Here is a 16099-nt window from a genome sequence, read left to right as displayed (position 1 = left end):
ACCTGTGTTTATTAATGTTGCCCTGCCAAGCAACATACGTTTAAAGTAAGTGCCCAGTCTTTCCAGATTTCTATGAAATATAACCTATAAATAAAATATGCGTGAAATAGTTTTCCTTCCAAAAAAATAGTTATTAAGTATGTTAAAAAGCAGCTTTTCTGTGTTGAAATGGTGTGGACGTACCCCAACAACAGAATGGGGTGGGGGCGAATACCAGTCATTAAAAATATTAACGCAAGTAGACTGCTGATTGGCCAGGTCATCCTCCTCTAGACCGCTGATTTGCCAGCTCATCCTCCCTCCTCAGGGAGATGACATCATGCTCTATGAGGAAATAGCAAGCATTTTTTAAATGGTCTGTTTGAGATACAAGTTTGTGGTTGGGGGTTTTGAAGTTTATTTCCTCCAATTTATGCTTTGGCCACAAATACGAGTATAGGACGAGTCAACAACATTATTTGGATAGTAGTAAACAGAATATGAACTTTTAAAAGTGAGATTTTCACTGGGCAGTTACTTTAACATCCAATTATAGTCTCAGATGGGAGGACAGAATGATTACAAAGCAGTAAACACATTGCAACAGACACCCATGTAACCACAGTGATGATGTTATCACTTTATTAAGCAGAATATAAAACTGATATGTACTGTTTGCAATTCAGGTCACAAAATTATAAACGTTGTTTTGAAAATCGATTATTTCTAGCCATTAGTCAGCACCTTACAGTTGCTCAAAATCACAACTGACACAAATGACCTTCTATGTCCTGCTACAAATTACATTTAAAAAAACATGACTTGAAGTCTTATGAGGACCATGATCCATCTGTGGTCTGAGGTTTAATCTAATGTCCTAGCCTGTTTGGAATTAGCACTCCTCTCAGCCCGTCTGCCGGTGGCTTCTCTCTTTTACTCCTGTGGTGATCACAAGATGCTGCGTCACTGGCGGCAGCCAAACCATCAGAAAACCCATAATCAAGAGACATCTTGAGGGAAGGGTTAGGAAAGAGGCAGATAGAACAGTTATAAATACACATTCCTCAGACAATATGAGTAGGCTAAATCAGATGTAATATATTTGATTACACATTGATTTCCCTAACCCATGTATAAGTTCACTTATTTTCCTCCTACAGCTTATAAATGGTCTTAATTACAATATCTAGTGGTTGCTAAATTTGTTGTGATGGACTCTAAAAGTCACTTGAGGTTGAGACCAAATCTAAAACAAAGTCATAAACAGTCCCTCCTAACTACGACTCTGTGACCATAATGAAATATAAATAAAATGACCTCACCTGGTGATATGATTATTTATATTTTCTCCTTGTTCAATGTTGTTGGACATTGCTCCTCACTTGAGCCTACAAAGACAATCCCACTTTACAAAGATGTAATGTTATTAAAATAACATAAAAATAAAATAGCTATAAACTCCTGACATCATATAATCAAACATGAACCCTATTTATAAGTGGAATGCTTTCAAAATGTGCTTTCTTGTCTTACAACTAACAGACCATGTTATGATGTTTACAGTGATATCTGTCTGTCTCCCATTATCACACAACCTTTGCATTGGTACACCCTGATCCAAACCTAGGGAGGGCCTCACTGTTTGTGCTGCGGTTGAGCTGTATGTTGAGCCATATGTTCCGTCTCTGGCCCCAGCCCCCAGGAGCTTCCACCTCATAGAGCCGGTCCCTTTGGTCCTGGTGCATCAGCAGATACTTGCTGCACACTGGAGAGGGAGTTGGAGACATACAATGGACAGTTCACTGGAATTGAGACTTCACTTAGAATACAGTATATATCACTGTGGGTTAAATGGGGTAACTTTGATGTTGTCCTGAATTGTCCATAAGGCATAATTACTTTAGTAACACTCATTTGTTTCGTTGTAATTTGTCCTCATAAACATGACGTTATAATGTTTAAAAGGTAAATTCCTTGAAAATTCCTGCAGCAAATTCCTCATTTTAAAAACCTCATTACCTTGTTAACGTTTTGGAGTCCAGACATACAGTATATTATCGTGGTTACATTTTATCTGAAAGTGTTGCCCAATTTTTTTAAAAGAGGACAAGCTGGCTAGCATTATTTCAAATGTAGTGTCATCTAAAAGTGTGGGTATAGGTCTAAAGATCCATTAGGCTACATACATTATGACTCAGTACATATCCTGGAAGATAAAGTACAGCTAGTGTGAAACCCTACCCCACCCCACCCCACCCCACCCTCGCTCATAGATATCTCTGTTTGGGGCTAGGTAAACAGTCCTTCATAACACACCATACATTGTTATGCGTCCAACCAAGTGATAGCGTGTGCCATCTCCAAATTGACTGGAAGCACTTCCCCTTATCTGACTTTGTCCTTATATAAATTCAGCAATCTTTGCATGGATGACTACAACAGGTACAACCAGCATTGACGTAATTAACCTTTGAATTTCTAATACTGACTGACCCACCTTTAATCATGCTTGGGGATATGGGACAGCTGATTCCTATCACTTCCTCGTTGGGGAGGGATTTACAGAAGTCTCCCAGGATCTGCAGTGCCAGACCACTCCTCCTCCACTGAGTCCTCACAAACACAGTGTCAAGGACAGAAAGCTGATAGCTTCGACTAGTAAATCCATCACACAGACTTCCTGAAACAGCCAATTATACATTATGTTGCTTTGACCAAATGATCAAAAACATATGCAACCCCCAAAAGAAAATAAATTCCTCCCTGCACTGTTTCTCTTTTATAAATTATTGACTTGAAAACAGTAATGGGATGATTGAATGTGACACTTTCCTCTAATTCTGACTCACCCAAATTCAACATTTAAACATACACATACACATACAGAGCCTATTGTGTAAACCGAGAGCATACATATTTGTAAAATAGTTTTTGGGGTTGATTTTCTGCCTGTGCAGCCTTACTATTTTGTTGCAATGCACTGTGTTGACCTAGCAACCCTCCCTGTTCTAAATAGAAATTGAGTGCAGATGAGAATCTTTTTGTAAGCCACTATTTTTGTCAACTGGCAGAAAATGGGAAACTAACACAATGTGAGACTGCCTTACCTTTCTTTTTGATGGTGTAGAATCCAACTGCCTCTCCATTATGCCATAGAATTTTGCCAAATTCCCTCATAGGATAAGGTGAGAAGTAAATCTCTTCCCCTGAAGGCCTCTCCAAAACTCCAAAAATTATTTGACTAAGCAGGAACAGTATCACTCTCTCCATAACAGACTGCACCTGTTAATGACCTACACAGCTAAGCCTTATCCTAAACACATTGGCAAAAGCCACATTCAGTGGTTATTACATGTAGTAATACACCCTTTATATGTAATAACCATGTAAAAACATAGCATTTAGTGCATATTTCATTTATGTGTGCCTACTCCTTCTAAACATGAAGGTAATGGGAAGTCATGGTATAGGCCTACATTAAGAGTGATGCCATTTACTCGCTTACCATGGAGGACACAAGTGCAAATGTAAAGAACATACCATCACAAGACCAGATTTGGATTTGATGGATGTCTTCAAAACATCATTTAATGACCACCACTTTCCATGCAGGTTTAGGGCCACCACTGTGAAAACATATAACATTCTATGTAACATTATACTGTAGCCTATATAACATCAACCAAACACAGCAGATCTGAAAGGCAACCTTTCTCTGTAGGGTATCAACCTTGAGTTCCATCTGCAGGCATGTGCAGAGTCAGCAGAGTACAAGGTGGATCATCATCACCGAACAGCTGGAGTCTGCCCACGTTGTCATGTGTCACCTCCACCTGATGGAGGGAAGCAGAGGTTTTATGTGCAGGGGTTAAATTTGGCAGGTGATAGATCTGTCACCAACATTGGATGTTTTTGTAAGACCCTTACAAAAAAAAGATTGCAGTTTTGAAACTGCAGTAAAAGTGCAGTAACTGCAGTCGACTGTTGTATTTTGGACGCAGTAATTGCAGAATAACTGCAGTGTACTGCAGTTGAACTGCAGTTATACTGCAAAATTACAGCAGTAAAAAAAACAGTGTTATTTTGGATGCAGTATTTACAGCATACTGCAGTGTACTGCAGTTATACTGCACTCTGACTGTCATATTTTTTCATAAGGGGAGAGGTGCTCATCTGTAGCCTACACCAGCATGGTTTTATTTGGAGTGAGTGTAACCAGAAACTCATAATTTAAAAAACATACCTTTGAGCCATTTGAGGGTATAAACCAACGCTCTCCTTGATAGGTGTTTGACACCAGGGCTGTCAATATGTTTTCAGAGGTTGAACTCAGTGCACTGTAATCTAGATCTGGGAGGTCAATGGGATATATTTCCTTGATTTCCCCTTGGGCAACAGTAAAACATAACATTACACTCTGCATGTGATATTTTCTCCATGTCGACTTTAATTCTACCAAGGTCTAAACGTAACTTGAAACATTTTCTAGCGTTTATCACTGCTTGCAAATGAACTCTGAACTTTTACAAGACGCATGGAATACGACTGTGTAACGTGTTTGACTGTCAGCAACCTCTTAAGAGTATTAAAAAACGTATCAGAAATCGGCTACTGAACATTCTAGGCATTTGTGTCACATAATGGGCTTACGTTACACTCTTTTACCTTTCTTTTGTGTTTGGGAGGTCGGGTTGGAGTCCATCTTGAAAATTCTGTCAACTGGACGACGAATGTTATGCAACACTACCACCTTGTGGCGACAGGGAAAACATATATCAAAACATTGTTTTTTAGAGGCACTTCAAGTGAGTCGTAGGTAGCTGCATCGCTGGAGTGATTTATAATGGGCGTGTCGAGGGAAGTGTGAGGATGGGGAGCAATGGGTTTAAGAAATGGGAGGATCAAGAGCAATTCCAATTGGCAAGCCGGAAGGAGGGGAGAAGATGGCGGAAGTGGATGCTGAGTTCGAATCAAGCACCACGTTGAACAGAGTTGGTGAAGACGAATGTCCTGAATGGACAACAGTAGTATCGAAAACTGGAACAAAAAGGAAATTGTCTAAAATTGGGAGTGGAGGATACGTGTATGAATGATAATTAATCGCTTCTTGTTGGGATGCGTTTGTTGAGTAAGGATGCATATGTGGGAGATCCGTTTGAGGTGTTGAAAATGGTGAAGTATGTGCTGGGAAAAGTGGAGTCTGTCAGAGTGACCAGGAGTGGTCTTATTTAGATTAATTGTATTTATGAAGAACAGAGGAAGATTGCGGTGGGCCTCAAAATAATCTGGACAACAAAAGTTTTGTGTTTTGAACTTCGGGGTAGAGCATCCGTCAAAGGAGTCATCTCAAGGGTGACGACGTTTGTTCAAGTTGAATACCTGAAGAGAATTCCTGGTGTGGTTGGTGCCCGGCGTCTGACCCTCTGGGGGAATGGGAAAAAAAGAAGAAAGTCTGTCGGTCCTGTTATTTTTTGATTAAGAGCAACTACCTACACATGTGAAGCTTGGTTATGTAAGATAAGACTACATTGTAAGAGCTTTTGTTCCCAAACCACTGCAGTGTAAGAATTGTAAAGGATTTGGCCATGTTTCAAGTGTGTGCAGACGGACAGATTATGCTGAAGAACGGTGTGTAGAAGGACGAAGGTGTTGCATTTGTGGTGGTGATAATGATCCCGAGTTCCTGGAGTGCCCTGTAAGGGTGAAGGAGATTGAGGTGGCAAAAGTTAGAGTGGTCAATCGAATCTCCTATGCGGAGGCTATTAAAATAAGTGATGCTAGTGAAGATATGATAGTGGATGCACCACAGCCTGTAGTAAATGTTTCCTGCCAGTCAAAAGAAACCCTGTGTGTTAAAAAGGTGGATTTTGTTGCGTTCATTGCCACAGTTATAAACTGTACGGCACAAGTCTCAAAGAAGTCTAAGAAACTGGACATTATTGTGGCTGCGGCAGAAACGTTTTTGGGACTTAAGGATTTAACATCTGAAGACTTGCAAGGGGTACTGGCGCCGGAAGACCTGCCTTCCCAGGTTTTCCATGAGCCTGTGTAGGGATCAGATCTGTTTTATTTTTTAACAGAAAAGTTGTTTGATTTATTTTATTTTATTAATTTATTTCTGGTAGTATGGTAGTTTTCTTTTGTAGTTTGGTCAGTTTTTTTGGAATCCTGTTTCCATCCCGCATATTAGGTGGTGGGATGCACATTAAATTGTGCGATCGCCACTATACCATAGAAGACGAAGAAGCGGTGCAAATTGGGCTGATTTGTTGCCACTCAAGACCGTTTTAGGGTCTGCTTTGGCCGTTGTGTTTTAAACCTTCAGTGCGTGTTCTTCGGCAGAGATGGCGGTAGGTATTTCAGCAAACGTAACATTTTGCTATTGACTTAGAGCTCTGTATTTGGTATAATGTTAGCTAGCTACCAGTATCTATGTTCTTCATGATGTAGCTAGCTACTAGGTTTTTAATTATGTGTAACATAAACATGTTAACGTGACGTTACGTTACTTCTATCTGTTCAGCTTACAATGAGAAACTGTTGCGTCTGCCTGAGGAGAGATGTTGAACCTTTGGGTGGAGTACATAGGAAGGGTCTGAGATTACTTTATTTAGCTCTCCCAGTCTTGTTTCACACAATAACTTCATCCCCAGGCTGGTCGGTCGGGAACACCGCTCAATCAAAACCGTAACCAATCACAGAGAAACCATCCAGCGCCTGATTCTCCCATGATCCTACCTCCCTATCCTCCCACTTCTCTCCACACGCCCATTAAAAGAGTCACTCCAGCGATGCAGCTTCCTGCACTTGCTTCAAAACGAGGGGTTAATACGGTAATCAGGGGGAAGTAATAACCTATATGTGACCTCGTTGACTCTCCTCAGGACTTTGAACGGCCCCACAAACCGCGGGCTCAGCTTCCGGCAGGGCAGGCGGAGGGGCAGATTCCGGGTCGAGAGCCAGACCCGATCCCCCGGTACAAAGACGGGGGCCTCACAGCGGTAGCGGTCAGCGTTGGCCTTCTGACGACGCACGGCGCGTTGGAGGTGAACGTGGGCAGCATCCCACGTCTCCTCCGCGCGCCGAAACAAGTCATCCACCGCAGGAGCCTCGGTCTGGCTCTGGTGCCACGGTGCCAGAACCGGTTGGTAACCTAGAACACACTGGAAAGGCATTAGGTTAGTGGAGGAGTGGCGGAGAGAGTTCTGGGCATATTCTGCCCATGGCAAGAACACCACCTGCCCATTACTTTCGGGGTGGAACCCAGAGGTCAGGCTGACCGAGACCCCCAGACGTTCCATGAACGCCTTCCAGACCTTGGACATGAACTGGGGACCCCGGTCAGACACTATATCCTCTGGTACCCCGTAGTGCCGGAAGACGTGAGTAAACAGGGCCTCCGCAGTCTGCAGGGCCGTGGGGAGACCGGGCAGAGGAAGGAGGCGGCAGGACTTGGAGAAGCGGTCCACAACGACCAGGATGGTGGCGTTACCTTGGGAGAGGGGAAGATCAGTTAGAAAATCAATGCTAAGGTGAGACCATGGTCGTTGTGGAACTGGTAACGGTTGTAGCTTACCCGCTGGGAGGTGCCTAGGTGCCTTACTCTGGGCGCACACCGAGCAGGAGGAGACGTACACCCTCACGTCCTTAAACAAGGTAGGCCACCAGTACTTTCCGCTCAGGCAGCGCACTGTACGGCCGATACCTGGGTGCATGTGTGCCCAGTAGATCAGACGATCACGGATAAGAGCAGGCACGTACTGCAGCCCATCTGGACACTAAGGTGGAGAGGGATCCGTGCGTAATGCCTGCTCTGTATCCGCGTCCATCGCCCATACTACCGCCGCTACAATGCAGGAGGCCGGCAGTATGGGAGTGTTGTCTCTGGGCCTCTCCTCTGTGTTATACAGCCAGGACAGCGCGTCTGCCTTCACGTTCTTCGTACCCGGGATGTATGAAATCAAACCGGGTGAAGAATAGGGCCCACCTGGCCTGGCGAGGATTCAGCCTCCTCGCTGCCCAGATGTACTCCAGGTTACGGTGGTCCGTCCAGACGAGGAAAGGGTGTTTTGCCCCCTTGAGCCAATGCCTCCACACGGTCAAAGCTCGAACAGCCAACAGCTCCCGAATCACCAACGCCGTAGTTCTGCTCCGCCGGGCTGAGCTTCTTCGAAAAGATCGCACAGGGGCGGAGCTTGGGTGGCGTACCCGAGCATTGAGACAGGACAGCTCATCCCAACCTCGGACGCATCCACCTGCACCTCTGTAGCTCAATTGGTAGAGCATGGCGCTTGTAACGCCAGGGTAGTGGGTTCGATCCCCGGGACCACCCATATGTAAAAATGTATGCACACATGACTGTAAGTCGCTTTGGATAAAAGCGTCTGCTAAATGGCATATTATTATTACTACGAACGGTAGTGATGAATCGGGGTGGGCCAGTAATGTGGCTGAGGTGAACAGACCCCGCAGTTTGCTGAAGGCCAGGTCAGCCTCAGCAGACCAGCGGAGCTGGGATGGCCCACCCTTCAACAGGGAGGTAATGGGAGCTGCAACCTTGCCAAAGCCCCGGATAAATCTCCGATAATAGTTGGCAAAGCCAAGGAAGCGCTACACTCCTTAACCGTGGTTGGAGTCGGCCAATTACGCACGGCTGAAATGCGATCTCCCTCCATCTCCACACCTGAGGTGGAAATGCGATATCCAAGGAAGGAGACGGACTGCTTGAAAAACATACACTTCTCTGCCTTAGCTTGAAGGTCATTTTCCAACAGTCAGGCCAGCACCTTGCAAACCAGGGACACATGCTCGGCACGCGTAGCGGAATAAACCAGGATGTCATCGATGTAGACCACTACACCGCGACCAAGCATGTCCCCAGGTTGTGCTGAATGCTGTCTTCCATTCATCTCCCTCTTGGTTACGCACCAGGTTATACGCACTCCTGAGATCTAATTTGGTGAAGAAGCGCGCTCCATGCATTGATTCAATCACTGAAGGAATGAGGGGGAGAGGATAACTAAATCTTATAGTCTCCCTGTTCAGTGGTCGATAATCAATGCACGGGGGCAGACCTCCGTCCTTCTTCTTCACAAAGAAGAAACTCGAGGAGGCGGGTGAAGTGGAGGGATGTATATACCCCTGGTGCAGGGACTCGGTGACATATGTTTCCATAGCCACCGTTTCAGCCTGTGACAGGGGGTATATATGACTCCTGGGAGGTACAGCATCTACCCGGAGGTTTATCGCGCAATCCCCCGCCCGATGAGGTGGTAATTTAGTAGCCTGCGTTTTAGAGAACGCTTGCGCCAGATCTAGGTATTCAGGGGGAATGCGCACAGTGGAGGTACTGTCTGGACTTTCCACCGTGGTTGCACCAATGGAAACACCTAGACACCTACCCTGACACTCTCGCGACCACCCCGTGAGAACCCTCTGCGGCCATGAAAAGGTGGGGTTGTGGAGTGCTAGCCAAGGGATACCTAATAACACAGGGAAAGCAGGAGACTCAATAATGGAAAAAGTCACCTGCTCACAATGATTCTCCTGGGTAATCATGGTGACTGGTGCAGTAACTTCATGGTCGACTATCAAGTGCTCTGATGGGGCGTGGAATGGATAGGGGAATCAATGGAATGCCTATACAGTTTGCGAATGCCCTGTCCATAAAGTTCCCAGCTGCGCCTGAATCGACTAGCACCTTACACTGGTGAACATCCATGTGCTCAGGAAAGGAGACAAGTATTTTACAGTGCGCAGCAGAGGGCTCTGAACGAGTGTGGGTGTTCGATACCTGGGGTGATGCGTGAGTGCCCTGCCTGCGCCTCCAGGCCCAAAAGAACGTTGACTACGACGTGTAGTGGATTGTGTCTTCGTGCCACCAGAGTGGCACTGTCACTGTCCTCCTCCGCTCTCTCGGCCGGCGCCTCCACCCAGCTCCATCGGCTCGAGGTCTGAGTCTTCCGGGGTGGAAACGGGCAGACCCCTACCAGGACATCCTCTGGCTGCCAGCAGGTTGTCCAACCGAATGGCCATGTCCACCAGTGTATCGAAGGACAACATGGTGTCCCGGCAGGCTAGCTCCCGTCGGACGTCCACCCGCAGATGGCACCGGAAATGGTCGATCAGGGCCCACTCGTTCCACCCGGATTCCGCTGCCAGCGTCCGGAACTCCAACACGAAGTCCTGCGTGGTCCTCGTCCCCTGCCTCAGGTGGACCAGTCGCTCACCCGCCTCTCGACCCTCGGGCGGGTGGTCGAATACCGCCCGAAAGAGGCGAGCGAACTCCCTGTAGTCCTCCAACGCAGCTCCTCCTTCGTTCCACACCGCATTGGCCCACTCCAGGGCTTTCCCACAGAGGCAGGAAATTAGGACGGACACCTTCTTCCGCTCCGATGGTGCCGGCCTGATGCTGGCGTAGTAAAGCTCTAATTGGAGGAGGAATCCCTGGCACAGCGCCGCTGTCCCCTCAAACGCCCGTGGTCGGGATATCTGGATCCCTCCTGGTGCTGTGGTGTAGGTGGCTGGATCCGGTTGGCCAGCTGGTCTCGACAGATCGGGTCTGTTCCTCTCCAGGCGTTGGACTACCTGAAGAACCCGATCCATCGCTTCCCCCAAGCTGGCCAGCATCGTGGAGTGCTCCTGGACCCGTGCCACGACTCCAGGCATGCGCTCTTCTCCTGCTGACTCCATAGCGAGAGGTGGGTGATTCTGTGATGCGTGTGATAGAAGGAGTCAGGCGCAGGAGAGTAATACGCATCCAAAGAGTTTATTCCGTCGATAAACAGTTGCGCAAGCATGCGACAACAAAACTCAGGCACAGGGGAAAATCCTACCCTGGCAACAACAAGGTAAGGGTAGCTCAACCGAGCTACACACAGCTCACTACAAACAATCACCCACACAGACAAGGAAGCAGAGGGAACACTTATACAATGACTAATTGGGGATAAGGACCAGGTGTGTGTGATTAATTAGACAAGACAAGTGGAGTGATGATAAATGGATCGGCAGCAGCTAGTAAGCCGAAACTTGCCCGAACAAGGAGGGGAGGCAGCCTCGGTGGAAGTCGTGACACTTACCTGTGCTGCAGATGATAGTGTTGGGCATTCTGAGTCTTTTCGTTGAGCCAGATTTTTTGGCTCTGTTTACCTAACAGAGCTGGCATTTGGCTCCCTGAATCGGCTCTTTTTGTTCAGTAGTGCTTAAAAAAAAAAAAAAAAACATGAAAAATAGAAAATATCTAATGTAAAGCCTATAAAGTTGCCTATCATTATGTCAGATTGTGAATGTGAGGTAAAAAATAAATATACAAATAATAGTAATTTACTTCAAAAATGTGTGCCCCAGTCTAAGGAATGTGTTTACTTTGATTATCAGTATTTGTTTATTAAAATTTGACAGACTATTTATTTATCTTCGAAAGTTCTGCCACTGCAGTAATGTTGTTGTTGTTTTTTGGGGGAGGGGGTTATTCTATGTCTTTGGAGAGATGTTATTGGGAGTCCAAGCAGTTTTGAACCGTCCTCCATTGAGGGGATTGTCTTTCAGTTTCAGTATATACAGTGCCTTTGGAAAGTATTCAGACCCCTTGACTTTTTCCACATTTTGTTACATTACAGCCTCATTCTAAAATTGATTAAATTACTTTTTTTCCTCAGCAATCTACACGCAATAGCCCATAATGACAAAGCAAAAACAGGTTTTTAGATTTTTTTGCACATTTATTTAAAATAAAAACAGAAATTCTTTACATAAGTATTCAGACCCTTTGCTATGAGACTCGAAATTAAGCTCAGGTGCATCCTGTTTCCATTAGGCATCCTTGAGATGTTTCTACAACTTGATTGGAGACCACCTGTGACAAATTAAATTGATTGGACATGATTTTGAATGGCACACACCTGTCTATATAAGGTCCCACAGCTGACAGTGCATGCCAGAGCAAAAACCAAGTCATGAGGTCAAAGGAATTGTCCGTAGAGCTCCGAGACAGGATTGTGTCGAGGCACAGATCTGGGGAAGGGTACCAAAACATTTCCGCAGCATTGAGGGTTCACAAAGAATGCAAGGGCCTCCATCATTCTTAAATGGAAGAAGTTTGGAACCACCAAGACTCTTCCTAGAGTTCCTCTGTGGAGATGGGAGAACCTTCCAGAAGGACAACCATCTCTGCAGCACTCCACCAATCAGGCCTTTATGGTGGAGTGGCCAGACGGAAGCCACTCAGTAAAAGGCACATGACAGCCCGATTGGAGTTTGCCAAAAGGCACCTAAAGACTCTCAGACCATGAGAAACAAGATCTCTGGTCTGATGAAACCAATATTGAACTCTGGAGGAAACCTGGCACCATCCCTACGGTGAAGCATGGTGGTGGCAGCATCATGCTGTGGGTATGTTTTCAGCGGCAGGGACTGCGAGACTAGTCAGGATCGAGGCAAAGATGAATAGAGCAAAGAACAGAGAGATCCTTGATGAAAACCTGCTCCAGAGCGCTCAGGACCTCAGACTGGGGCGAAGGTTCACCTTCCAACGGGACAACGACTCTAAGCACACAGCCAAGACAATGCAGGAGTGGCTTCGGGACAAGTCTCTGAATGTCCTTGAGAGGCCTAGCAAGAGCCCAGACTTGAACTCAATTGAACATCTCTGGAGAGACCTGAAAATAGCTGTGCAGCAACGCTCCCCATCAAACCTGACAGCGCTTGAGAAGATCTGCAGAGAAGAATGGGAGAAACTCCCCAAATACAGGTGAGCCAACCTTGTAGCGTCATACCCAAGAGGACTTGAGGCTGTAATCGCTGCCAAAGGTGCTTCAACAAAGTACTGAGTAAAGGGTCTGAATACTTATGTAAATATAATATTTCCCTTTTTTTTCTATATACATTTGCAAAAATTTCTACAAACCTGTTTTTGCTTTGTCATTATGGGGTATTGTGTGTAGATTGATGAGGGGGGGAAATGATTTAATTACATTTAGAATAAGGCTGTAACAAAATGTGGAAAAAGTCAAGGGGTCTGAATACTTTCCGAATGCACTGTATTTGTATTTCTAAAATATTAACTGTTTGTTTTAATGCAGTGGCTAACTGTTTTCTCTTTCTTTCATGCAGTAGTTTTATTTTTCACTGTTTTTGGTCAGCCAGTATTGTGTAACTCGGTCATTAACAATTCTAGTCCTGTGAATGCACTGCACTGAGGAGTGTCAGTTCTATTCAGTGTAAGTGAAAGATCTAAGAAGCTATTTGTGTTGATGAGTTGTACTGTAAACGGTTTTAAACCAGCAAACCTTTATCCTTCAATATACTTGTTTTTTATCTGCCTCCGACTGTTTCCCTTAAATGGACCTACAAACATTTCGCTACTCCCGCAATAACATCTGCTAAATATGTGTATGTGACCAATAAAATATGATTTGATTTAGAACCTGTGACTTTGAATAGATGTTACAACCAGGTCTTAAGAGCATCACCATACGTGTAGCGGAGGTGGTTTAGTGAACCATGCACTAACCTTGTCTGAGACCTGAAGACAGCTCCCTGAGCTAATTTGTAGGCTTTAGCTCAAGGGGCTAACAGTCTTGTGGGAATATACCTGGCACTAGTACCTAAGCACAAATCAGACACAGTGGTATAGAGAGAAATGAAATAACACAGTATTTTGGGGAACTCCAAACCAACCCAACTGATCTCTAAAGTCACAAATCATAACGGCACATTATGCAGCTCATCATCAAACTGTGAGGGAGGAGACTGCAATGATGGTCACTGTAGCTTTAATGCTCTTGCTGTGCGGTCTTGTCACCATAATTGATGGGGACACGTCCTGTGCTGGGTGTCCTATTTTATTCAGAGCCATTGTTCATTATTTCTTGCAGTGTTTTTAAAGGCCTCAGACCCCCCAGGTCTTAACCACCATAAGGAACAAGCAGCACTACAACAGGCCAGCCAAGCATCCTCATTGATAGGTAGAATGTGTCCCACTGGCGTTTCATGTGTACATTTGATTGTAGTCAGGTTTTGGTCCCCATTTGGAAGCCATTGGAACTGAGCCAGATTGTAAATATCACCACCTGAGTTTAATGTACTTTTGCATTCTCTTTATGTGATTTTGCAGGTCATAGCTTGGCAAAAGGTTGGTTATAAGTTTGAATAGTTCAGTCCATTTCTAAAAACAATGCATACATGTAAATTATGTCTTTGATGGCCATTTCTACAGTAAGTGTTATGATAAGGTATTATTTTCCCATGCCTTTGCCTGTGGTCCCATGACACATAATGGAATTGAAGTCATGTCTGGTTCAGCAGTCATGTCTGGTTCAGCAGTCGTCTGTCATTTTCTTTATTCTATCCATGTCTCTTTCACTATTACACAAAACCGCAAGCTTCCCACAGAGAAATAGAATACATTTCTCGAATTCCACTTGCAGGGAAAAGCCGCAGTCTAGTGAGTAAATCTGTTTTTCCACTGCTATGGGTTTCTCATTATCGTGGACTAAATGAAGGTGTTTTGGCAGCAGAGCTATTATACTGGAGGGTGTCAGAGACATAACCTATACCTAGTCATTGCTTTTCCTGTGACACACATACACATGCACGCACACACACACACACACACACACACACACACACACACACACACAATTGTCTATGGTCCTAATCCAATATAATACTCTGACATATCTCAATAGGATTAGAATATCATATTGCAAATGACCATCTCCACATACCTGTGAGGGAAGTCTGCCTCTGTTGTGTTGTTCAGGTTATTCCAATTATGTAAACATTTACCCTTGATGAAGTTTGTTAAACATTATATTCAATAAATGACTTGAAGTATGCACCTAGACTGCTAAATGTACATAGTTAGGCATAGTGTTTAAGTTACTGTAGGCAAGTATGGATCCAGTGTCAATTAGCCATCAACGTGCTCCATATTCGTTTCATGATTTAGCATTTATTAGGATCCCTATTAGCTGCTGCCAAGGCAGCATCTACTCTTCCAGGGGTCCAAGCAGGGTTAAAACAATTACATCACAAATACATTATGATTTCAGAAATATAACCTTTTCTCTCCCACACAATCACCACTTTCTAAAATTCATTTTCTCCTGCATGAGTGCTGTGAAGAACAAACAGCCGCTCATTAGCATGTGTGACCCTCTGGTGGTAAACACACTTATTTCCACTTGAGTGCTAGGGCAGAATGAAAGCAAACCAGTGGCGATCAAGGTAGGTGGGCCCTGCCGCCACTCTTTATGAGTAACTGTTTATGATGATTTAACAAATGCAAGTGGACAGACAGGCCATTCACTGGAGACCAGGGACATTGTGTTGGTAGTACAGTGTACAATTATGCAAGGATGACTCACCATCTCTGCAGTCTGGGTGGCCAGAAATTCTCTGCTTGTTTTTTTGTAATATTTCTTTCAATCAGTGAAAGGATTTATCTCTTTGAGGCAGTTTTCTTTTCAGATACAATGGTTCTGCTGACACTCAAACATGTTGCAGATAAAGTATTTTTGTTGGCAGCCATTTCAACCAGAACTATTGCATTTGACCTTTTATTAATGACCTTGGATTCATTTCCACCTGATTTGATAATATTATTGCTGCCTTCTCTTAGTCCTTCAAATCAAGTGATAGGGCCACACTACAAAGCTTCCACAAACCTTTTCCCAGGTACTAGTTAGGATCAAAAGAACAAGGCGAGAGTAGCCTACGCTTGTAAATGACTGACCATATGGACTATTGGCTTGCAGTAATACTTGCAATACAACAGGGTGTCAGACAGAGCAGACTCTGAAGAAGCTTTGACAGAGCAACACACTTAAGAGTTTAATACCCTTGTTTGAAGGTGCATTGTCCAATGCTCAATGATGTGTCGATACTATTTTTTTAGCAACAGAGGGCGCCAGTTACAAAATTGTGCATGGATATGTCCCATTTTGATAGCGTTGTATAGAAGAGGTCTGGACAGATGGCAAAACAATATTGAAACGAATGGCTTGCAAATGTTTATATTTATGAGCAATAGTTGATTGCAACATCAGTGGTGGTGGAATAGGGGTACAGGAGTGCCAGTAAAAATGGCTTTTATTCTCTGTCTCATTTCTTGTCT

The 16099-nt window shown here is 44.6% G+C and overlaps 1 protein-coding gene across 2 annotated transcripts; it reads right to left on the bottom strand.

The window, feature by feature from the left end:
* Nucleotides 1-607: 607 nt before the first annotated feature.
* Nucleotides 608-4727, bottom strand: LOC311135416 (protein FAM169B-like). Of its 2 annotated transcripts, XM_084169354.1 has the most exons (9): nucleotides 4645-4727; nucleotides 4223-4365; nucleotides 3710-3812; nucleotides 3520-3605; nucleotides 3087-3261; nucleotides 2477-2659; nucleotides 1619-1744; nucleotides 1302-1367; nucleotides 608-989 (listed from the first exon to the last, which is right to left on the bottom strand). In XM_084169354.1, exons 1-8 carry the CDS (start codon nucleotides 4679-4681, stop codon nucleotides 1318-1320), a joined length of 903 nt encoding a protein of 300 aa, XP_084025480.1. In that variant the 5' UTR covers nucleotides 4682-4727; the 3' UTR covers nucleotides 608-989; nucleotides 1302-1317. The 2 variants fall into 2 exon arrangements, with proteins under 2 accessions (XP_084025480.1, XP_084025481.1); XM_084169355.1 differs by lacking the exon at nucleotides 608-989 and having other exon boundaries at nucleotides 1317-1367; nucleotides 1603-1744.
* Nucleotides 4728-16099: the final 11372 nt, after the last annotated feature.

The sequence above is a fragment of the Coregonus lavaretus genome, assembly GCF_964263955.1.
Source record: "Coregonus lavaretus genome assembly, chromosome: 9".
In the NCBI taxonomy this organism is placed as follows: domain Eukaryota; kingdom Metazoa; phylum Chordata; class Actinopteri; order Salmoniformes; family Salmonidae; genus Coregonus; species Coregonus lavaretus.
Note: the sequence above shows the minus strand (reverse complement) of the source record. Positions and strands in the feature narration are given on the sequence as shown.